Source organism: Cololabis saira, chromosome 9 (assembly GCF_033807715.1).
Source record: "Cololabis saira isolate AMF1-May2022 chromosome 9, fColSai1.1, whole genome shotgun sequence".
In the NCBI taxonomy this organism is placed as follows: domain Eukaryota; kingdom Metazoa; phylum Chordata; class Actinopteri; order Beloniformes; family Belonidae; genus Cololabis; species Cololabis saira.
In genome coordinates this window covers 8756623-8766864 of record NC_084595.1, presented here as the reverse complement: position 1 = coordinate 8766864, position 10242 = coordinate 8756623, and the positions used below count along the sequence as shown (strand labels likewise).

The window sequence follows — 10242 nt, the reverse complement described above, 5'->3', positions numbered from 1 at the left end:
TGTTAGACGATTTACACACTGGATGACTGATTTATAAGGCTCTTCTTGGCTTGGTTCCTGTTTATTTATGTTTATTTCTCCAGAGAACTAAAAGCCATTGTGCTTTAAGGTCGAATGACACTTTGCACCTGGCTGTTCCTCGTGTTCGGACTAAATTGGGGAAAAAAGCTTTTAGTTTCTCTGCACCCTCTGCGTGGAATACCTGAAAATGCCTGAACTTTTTTCATTTGAAGCCTTTCGCTAACTTCTTAAAAACCGACAACGAGAATCCTTTCGGCAGTGCCTGTGTTTTTAAATTTTAAAAATGAACTCTGAAGTGGTTGTTTTTTTTACATATTATTGAAGTCACCACTATTGCACTTTATTTGCTAAACAGTTTGCACTCTCATTTTAATGTTTATTTCGTGACTGCTGTTATTTGTGTGTGGACGTGTGCTGCTGCCTTCCTTGGCCAGGTCACCCTTGGAAAAGAGGTCTTGACCTCAATGGGTCTTTTTTATCTGGTTAAATAAAGGTGAAATAAAATCAGCTTATAAGCCTGTAACTGTTGTTATCATTCATCAGCTTTTCATTCATGTCTCATTTCTGTCTCTGCAGCTGAGAGCAGTAAGTCTCAGGCTGATGCATCGCGGCAGCGAATTGCTTTGCTCCGACCAAACACACGCCCCAAAAACAACGACCGGATCCCAACGCCCACCGTGTAATGACCGAGTCAAAAAAAACAAACAAAAAAGTTAAATTACAACAATCTTTTGTACTTTAATGACCTTTTGGTTTATGAAATATGGCGTAAAGGAAGTTTGAGTTTATACTTGCAAAGCAAGGCTTTACGGTTCATCTCCAGCGTCTCAGCTTCCTTGTGTTTGTTGGCACAAATGTAGAGATACTTTATACAGCAGTTGAGGCTTCGAGCAGCTTTGCACAAATACCTAAAACCACATCTTTGGGCTTTGACCCTGTTCACACAACCAGGGGGAGAAGTAAATGTCTCCCCCCTTTTTTATCTTTACTCGCCCTTCACCACAGACGTACTGCACATGGAAACTCATTTAGCTACCTTGATCAAGTGAGGTGGTTTAAACATTCAAAAAAAAGAAGACATTTCTATTTTCAAAGACAGAAAGGAATGGTGAAGTTAAGGTTATAAAAAGTATATTAGACTTGGTTCAACTGGTTAGTTCAATTTAGACAAAAAGCTACTTGTAGTTACAGAAAAGAAACATTATTTATAAAGTAAGCCGAGTAAATCTTGGTCAAGTGATCATAAAATAAAAACAATTAAAAAACATCCAATGGGATTTTGTTTGATTTGGATCATTAAGATAATTTTTCCCCTAACATGAAAAACATTACTACGTACGTTGAACTAAAGTAATCTCAGCACAATCAGAGTGGATCAAAACAAACTTGAGACTTTGGTGACATTTGACTCCGATTTCAGGAGCAGATTTAAGTCCTTCTTCAAAAAAACAGAACAAATAGCAGCCGTGTAGAATAATACATGTGTTATTATTTCAAAACAAGAGTCTAGATTGTGCTTCTTTGGGTTATATGGGCTTGTACAGTAGCGTGGTCACATACTTCTTTTTGTAGCGGTGCGTCGCGCTGAGAACCATCACCCCGTCCTGAAACACACAAATGTCGTCAAACAGGTTTTTACCAACAGCATGCAAAGTTTTAATGAGGGAAACAGCCAAGGGTGTAGGTTTGGTCTCAACATTGGTAGGGACGATATAACAGCATAAACTGCATGTACACTTTTTGCTGGGGACGGGACATTAATAAGACCAAACAGATTGGGTGAACGGGGTCAGGGCTACATTTGTCACGAATATGAACCTAATTAATTGATAGGCTAAATGATCAATGCAAAATAAATCTGTATTGACTTATACTAACTTTCATGTGTAATGGTTCACCTGATACACGTTTCGATTCAAACCTTTGTTTTCAAAAACTACTAAAGAAACATTTTGAAAACTTCCAGAATATTCCAGGATTTTATTAGCAATTTAAATTGCAATATTTGAACATAACTTAAATTATATTTACATACACCATAAATACAAACGTATTAATAATCTCTTAACTATCCAGAATGCAAAAAATACACATTTGTCTTAAGACCACTCAACATTGTCTGTCTAAATAAATAAATTAAATATAACTGAAAAAACAAAAATAAATAAAAATGGAACCTTCCTTCAGGTTAAACACTACTGCTTTTGTCCACAAGCACAGTCAAACTCAACAAAAAATGAAAGCCCTTTTGGGCTGCTTTAAGACCACATAAATAAAATATACCGGTAAATGAAAATTGGGGAGAAGGGGGTTTGATTTCTTATCTATTTTTTCTCTCGGGTCATCAGCCAATCAAACGTGCGTTTGAGGAAAAAAAAAATGTACCAGCACATTCAGCAAGTGAAAAGGGGTAAATGTAAGTCTGAACATAATGAAAATAATTCACTTAATAATGGTAGGGTCAATTCTATCCTTACAACATTTGGGAAGACAATCTAAATTACCTATATATCTGAACTCATTATATAATGCAAATAAGGTTGCTTAAAAGTTGGTGGGGACAATTTGAGCCTCCTGTAAGGTTGGTAGTGTTATGTCCCTACCGTCCCTATGCAAACCTATGCCCTTGGAAACAGCGTCAGAATACTTCTCAAACTACAGTTGACGTGATTTATTTAGTGATTTGGGACGTTTCCCGGGCGGTACCTTGATGGAGAGGGCGTACAGATGATTGAGCATGACATGGTTTGGCTCTGGCAGCAGCGTCGGGTCACACTGTGGGGACATTCAAAAGAACAGTTCATTTACGCTCGATTCCAGACACGAGTCTCCGTTTCTGGCGTGAGGAGCGTCAGCAGACGAGCTTGTGTAACAGAAGCGAGTCCCGACTTACAGAGATGCCGGTGTCTTTGTTGAGCAGCACTTGGAGAAGGTGTGGCGGTAAGATGGGAGGCTGTTTGATCTTGTCGTCTGGCTTGATTGCATAAGCTTCCTGCTGGTAGGGCCCCGGCGGGGAACTGGATAGATCTGGGGTGGGGTTGAGCAAATTAATTATTAAATATAGCCCTCGGGCATTATAAATGTAATTAAAATTACATTTCGATGAACTAATAACGACTGTCTTATATTTTCCCAGGTGAACCAAAAACTTACTACAAATACATTTTCTAATAAACACAGGGTGTTTTTAAAATATCACTTACATATAAATGTTGAGTTTGTTTATCCATTTAAATGATTTAATTTAATGAGCACAAAAGGAAGTAATTTTCTGTCTCATTACTGACCAAATGTGCTGTATTTGGACGATACAGACAAGACTAAAACTGTCCTCCCAATGAAAAGGAAAAAAATAAAGTTTGTGGAGAAGCAAAGAAAAGACATAAAACTGAATAATTACATAAGTCGTGCAGTCTTTAAAGAGCTGATTAACTGATTACAGGTGAGAATAACAGGATTTGATAACAAATGAGCCTCCACGCTGTTGAGCTTTCTCTACAAGGTCACACTCGGCGGAAAAGAAAAGTCAAATCAAATAAACAATAATAATAATAATAATAATAATAATAATAATAATAATAACTCTCAATGCAAAATTAAACCTCTGTTGAGCCGCCTACAGTGCAAATTATTGTTAAAAGAGTCAGAGATTCTGGTAAACGTCCAAGTGCAAAAGCGGAGGACAGAAGCTCCTCTTGGAAACCTCAGACCTCAACTATGATCAGTATAACCACATGATCCAGGGAGGGTAAAAGATCTGCATCTACAAAACTCACTGCTGCAGAAAATCACTGTCTCTATAACAGCAGAAATAACACCTCATGGAGACGGATGATTTTACAACACACGATACAGGAAACACATGAAGTAATGGCTAGATCAGGGGTCGGCAACCCGCGGCTCTAGAGCCGCATGCGGCTCTTTAGCTAGATTTTTCAAAAATGTTTGACCTTTTTTTCCTTTTTTCTACTTTCTTCTTTTTTTCTTCCTTTTTAATCTCGACATTGATTTTTTCCTCGACATTTTGACTTTTTTCTCGACATTTCGACTTTTTTCTTGAAATTTTGACTTTTTTCTCAACATTTCGACTTTTCAACATTTCGACTTTTTTCTCAAAATCTTAACTATTTCCTCGACATTTTGACTTTTTTCTGGAAATTTTGACTTTTATTCTCAACATTTTGACATTTTTCTCGACATTTCGACTTTTTTCTCAACATTTCACCTTTCGCCATTTGCCTTCATTCTAAGGCTTATACAAGACTTTTCATTTTTTGCGGCTCCAGACATATTTGTTTTTTGTGTTTTTGGTCCAATATGGCTCTTTCAACATTTTGAGTTGCCGACCCCTGGGCTAGATTAACATTTACAGCACAACAATTTCCTTAATTGTAGCTTATTTAAAGCTTATTGACCTACATAATTCATTTTTTTATAGCTCCAATCAATCAAAAAGGGAACTGTTCAAAACAAGTGTTTAAATGTATCTGCATATTGTGAAAATAACAGATCATATAAGGCATTAACATTGTAAAGTGTGATAATGACAAGAGATATTTAAAGCACTACTTATTTACAGAGGCTCCACGCATGGTCGGAGACAAGAGCAGGGTAAAAGTTCAGCTATTGCACAAAATCCTTCTGCTCAACTCTCACAAACGAGGTCCAAAGTGTGTGTGCTAACCGGGCTTGCCCGCCGCACAGATCGTTCTTATACGTTTAAATATATGTTGCACCATGAGTGGGAGAACAGATATTGATGAGCACGGGCTGCTGAGCAGCTGAAGTGTTAAATGAGCAGTGTAACCCAACATGCCTGGAACTTTGTTGGATGTATCGCTGCCATCAAATTAAAGATCATTTATATTTTCTCTCTCTAAAATGGATTTGGTCATTTTCTACGGAAGAGTATCAGGGCCATGCAGGAGAAAAAATATTTGAGAGGGGAAGATTTTTTTTTATTGTGCACTTCGAAAAAAAAGTCGAAATGTCGAGAAAAAAGTCGAAATGTCGAGAATAAAGTCGAAATTTAGCCTATTTCAACTTTATTCTCGAAATTTTGACTTTTTTTTTCGACATTTTGACTTTTTTCTCGACATTTCGACTTTTTTTCTCAACATTTCGACTTTTTTTCTCAACATTTCGACTTTTTTCTAGAAATTGTACTTCAACATTAATCTCGACATTTCGACATTTTTCCTCGACATTTCGACTTTTTCTCAACATTTCGCCTTTTTTCTCAACATTTCAACTTTATTCATGAAAATTTGACTTTTTTCTCGACATTTCGACTTTTTTCTTGACATTTTGACTTCTTGCCTCAACATTTCGACTTTTTTCTCGAAATTGTACTTCAACATTAATCTCGACATTTTGACTTTTTTCTCAACATTTCGATTTTTTTTCTCAACATTTCGACTTTTTTCTCGAAGTGCATAATGAAAAAAAAAATCTTCCTCCTCTAAATTATTATTTTTATTTTTCCCCTGCGTGGCCCTAATACTCTTCCGTAATTTTCCTTCCTATATGTCAGAATAATTAATATAATGCAGATTTAGTTTTTTGACACGTATTTTCTCGAAGGTGCAGTTTGTCCTGAGTAATCACAAGTCAAAGATGCAGGTACCATTACCGTAAACATCTGCTGAGTCCTCCGAGTCGATCCTGAGGGCGTCAAAAACCTCAAAGTCAGTTCTTTTCACCTGCAAGATGTTGTTGACTGTTCCAGTTTTGGTCGTGGTTACGGGCTGTGAGAAAGCATAAGCAGAAATGTGATACAGTCGACTGCATGACCAGGAACAATCACTTTGTATGAGGAAGGATAGTTTTCTTACTTACCCCAGTTGGATCCAAAGTCCACTGTCCATCTACGCAAAACTTGTACTGGTGCTCTCCCTCGGGCAGATCCATGATGGCCACAAAGTTCTGCTTACTATGTTAGAGAGATAACAAGTACTCGAGTTTAAAAAAATAAAGAAAATCAGGGGGGATGGTGGATTTTATCATATGGGGACAGATAATTTGTGCTGATTACAAATAATATAATATATTACAAATAATAGCAATGACTTAAACACCTGCAGAAATACTGCAGGAATGACATAGCAGCAGTTAAATGCAGCCTTCTGTAAGCTTTAAATATCCACTGGGCTTACATCAAGTACATCAAAACACAACAATAAAAAACTGTTTTCTGAACTTATCAATAAAATGGATCACTGCAAAAACTCAAAATCTTAACAAGAATTTTTGTCTTATTTCTAGTTAAAATGTCTCATTTTAGTAAAAAAAGATCTCATTACACTTAAAACAAGACTCATCACTGGAAAAAACAACAATTTTCACTTGAAATAAGTAGAAAAATCTGCCAGTGGAACAAGACTTTTTTACTTGTAATAAGAAGATAAATCTTGTTCCACTGGCAGATTTTCCTACTTATTTCAAGTGAAAATTTACTTGAAACAGGTGAAAATTGTCAAATAAGTTATTTTTCTGGTGATGACTCTAAATGTTGAAATAGCAGTAAAACCACATTCATTGATGAAATGACATAAGGGATGGAAAGGGGGGGTGGCAGTTTTACAGGGGGGATGATTTTGACTGTTTTTATTTCAGGGGGGGATGCCGTCCCCCCTCATCCCCCCCTCATCCCCCCTCAACTCCAGTACTGGAGATAACCCCGTGTCACGTTCAAGAGAGCTAAAAACAGCTGCTAAAGCAGAGGTCTCAGGGGTCACGGTACCTTCTGTTGAGAGGGATCTTGGTGGCCCAGTTGTTGAAGGAGCCGGACACGTAGACTTCTTTGGCGACCCCCGTCCACCTGAACACGGTCGGTCTGGCCTGCGTTGGACTTTTAGCGTCACAGTCCAGGTCTTGCTGCCATGCAAGAAATTCCTGTATTTCCTGTGGAGCCTGGGCAGAATGATACAGCTTCAATGTTACCCAACGATACCACCCTAACCCTGAACGCTTCAGAAAAGTGCACAGAATCTTTATAAGCCTACATTTCTCCGATTCTATTGTAGTTTTTATGATTGAACACATATTGTCAGTATCTTGCAAAGCAACCAGAAAACTTGTGGATATTATACTATTTGCTTAGAAAAGTCCCTGTTGCTAACAATTAGGATCATGTAATCAGATTACACAAAATAAGTAACTCTTTGAAAGAAAACTAAATATTTTGCAACAGACATCAAAGTAAGTTTCTCTTCTTAAACATCTTTTAACAGCGACAGCAGCCAAAAGCCATGTGTGTTTTTTGCTAGACATTTATACAAAAATAATGAGAAATTGTGGAACACTAATGTATAAATTGTTTTAGTACATTTTAGATAAATGTATTGTTGGATTTTTCTTTCAGTAATCAAGTGGTAATGTATGTAAACGGTAACGGTCACTTTAGTGACTTGGCTGCATGACAAAGTATTGACTAAAAGTTGTTAATCATCCAATATTTCTCAATAAAAGAGAGTCATTATAAGGAAATCGGTGCTCTTTTCAAAAGTTGACAGTTAATTGAGGTATTGGAGGTGTACAATGTACAAAGAAAGTGCATTTGTATAGTGCCTCACTGCCTCCTAGTCCTGTAAATGTAAACACTGTACAGCTGGACAAATTAAAGTGCATGAACAATAGTGCAGTGACAACCGCGTAAATCCATTATGTGTTGTAACAAAATATCTATATTTGCCGTCAGTTTATCGATTATTTATTGCGACAGAGAGCGCTACTGCAACTGCATTCACTGCAACGTGCAATTATGTAAATATCCATCTGTTATTTTTTTTATATACCAGTATTTCTTATTATTTATTTTTCTTATTATTATTATTATTGTATATACCAGTTTACTGTTCATAGTGTGTTATTATAACCCTTTAAAGAAGCCATAGCAGCTTGGGTCACCTTGGCGTCTCCTCTCTGGAACAAGTCTGCGTCGTCCGTGCTGTCCAGCATGATGTTGGGCCGGGCGTCCTTCCCCCCCGGCGCCGCGTCCCTGAACGCCCTCTCCCCGCCGGACCTGTCGCTGTTGCTGTTGCCCATCCTGATCCTGCTGGCATCAAACCCCCGGGACTCCAACCGGCGACTCTTCACGCGCAGGGCCTGCGATCCCGGCCTAGGGTTGCCACCTTTCACAAATAGAAATAAGGGATACCCTGATTTCAGCAGCGCAGGCGCCAAAAAAAAAAAAAGGTACATCCCCAAAACTTCTAAACTGCATAGAAATGTGTTTATTTTATATGAAAAAAACAAAATGCTTTGCTTTAAAGTTTAAAGTGCTGTAATAGCATTGAACTTGCATGACTGTACAGACAGACAACCATACAACTGAAATATCCTCCTATGCTACAGGACCGTCTCAGAAAATTAGAATATTGTGATTTTCTGTAATGCAATTACAAAAACGTCATACATTCTGGATTCATTACAAATCAACTGAAATATTGCAAGCCTTTTATTATTTTAATATTGCTGATCATGGCTTACAGCTTAAGAAAACTCAAATATCCTATCTCAAAAAATTAGAATATTCTGGGAGTCTTAATCTTAAACTGTAAGCCATAATAAGCAAAATGAAAATAATAAAAGGCTTGCAATATTTCAGTTGATTTGTAATGAATCCAGAATGTATGACATTTTTTTTTTTTTAAATTGCATTACAGAAAATAAAGAACTTTATCACAATATTCAAATTTTCTGAGACGGTCCTGTATGTCCTCATCCGCCAAGATGTAGAATATAGCCTACAGGTGAAGAATATGGTGTAAAAATTAATTTATTTCAATAATTCAACTTAAAATGTGAAACTAATATATTACAGTCTCATTACATGCAAAACTAAATATGTTAAACCTTTATTTGTTATAATTTTGATGATTTAATTGTTTATTGATTTCATAAAATATTCTAATTTTTTTAGATTTTTTATTTGGGGTTTTCATAAAATGTGAGTCATAATCACCAAAATTATAACAAATAAAAGCCTTGAAATATCTCACTTTGAATGTAGCAGGAAATAATATTTGTTTGACCTTTAGTTGAATTTACTACGAATGAAGTTTTGCAATATATTCAAATGTTCAGACCTTCACCTGTATATTATTACATCAATAAATAAGAGCATAATATATGGCCGTATTTAATTAACTTTTAATTCCCAATTTCGTAAAGATTCTGTATTTTAAGGCACGGGTGGCGACCCTGGATCCCGCACAAAACCAACAATTTAAGGCTGATTTATGGTTCCGCGTTACACCAACGCAGAGCCTACGGCGTAAGGTACGCGGCGACGCACACCACTACGCCGTAGGCTACGCCGTAGGCTACGCCGTAGGCTACGCCGTAACCTGGTTCCTTAGTTCTGCGTCGATTTAACGCGGATCAATAATTCAGGCTTTTCTGCAACATAGGACTCAGATCACTGAAACTGAAAGCAGGTGGGAAAGAAAGTGAAACCCACCGAGGTGTCCGCGGGTCCGGCGGAGCGGAGCAGCCTGGTTTCCAGCTGTTTGCAGATGTTTTACATGTGTTTGCAGTGTTTTGGTCGCAGGAAGGTTGAAGTCCTCGCTGTTTCCTCTTTGAGCGACAGAAGTGAATCCCGATGAAAACACTCCCGGCTGAGCCGTCGCCTGCTTTCACCTGCACTTTTCTTTATTTTAGCAGCACGGGGGTTCCTCTTTTGTTCAAGTCTGAGTTTTTCGTCCTCCCGTTTTTAGCCGTCTTTCGGATATTTTCGCCATTCGGTGGAAATGTGAGTGTGACTGGAGGGCGGAGAGGAAACCCGCCTCTTCCGCCTGCCAGCCCGCTGTCGGGGAAACGTTAACCCTTCACGGCCCGAGATCCATAGAGGCCTTTAGATATATCTATGATTAGATCCAGGCAGGAGAAAACCATGAATCTATTATATAACATACAGAAAACATATCTGAGAAGGGAAGATTCTTTTTAATGGTGCACTTCGAGAAAAAAGTCAAAATGTCGAGATTAATGTTGAAATACAATTTCAAGAAAAAAGTCGAAATTTCGTGAATAAAGTCGAAATTTAGCCTTTTTTCTCAACATTTCAACTTTATTCACGAAATTTTGACTTTTTTCTCGACATTTCGACTTTTTTCTCGACATTTCGACTTTGTTGCTCAACATTTCGACTTTTTTCATGAAATTTTGACTTTTTTCTCAAAATTGTACTTCAACATTAATCTCGACATTTCGATTTTT

The 10242-nt window shown here is 37.4% G+C and overlaps 1 protein-coding gene across 1 annotated transcript; it reads right to left on the bottom strand.

Moving 5' to 3' along the window:
• Positions 1-734: 734 nt before the first annotated feature.
• On the bottom strand, positions 735-9804 carry prkab1b (protein kinase, AMP-activated, beta 1 non-catalytic subunit, b). Its single transcript, XM_061730399.1, has 8 exons — positions 9485-9804; positions 7930-8153; positions 6764-6933; positions 5860-5953; positions 5654-5768; positions 2915-3048; positions 2728-2796; positions 735-1625 (listed from the first exon to the last, which is right to left on the bottom strand). Exons 2-8 carry the CDS (start codon positions 8065-8067, stop codon positions 1548-1550), a joined length of 798 nt encoding a protein of 265 aa, XP_061586383.1. The 5' UTR covers positions 8068-8153; positions 9485-9804; the 3' UTR covers positions 735-1547.
• Between the last annotated feature and the right edge of the window lie 438 nt (positions 9805-10242).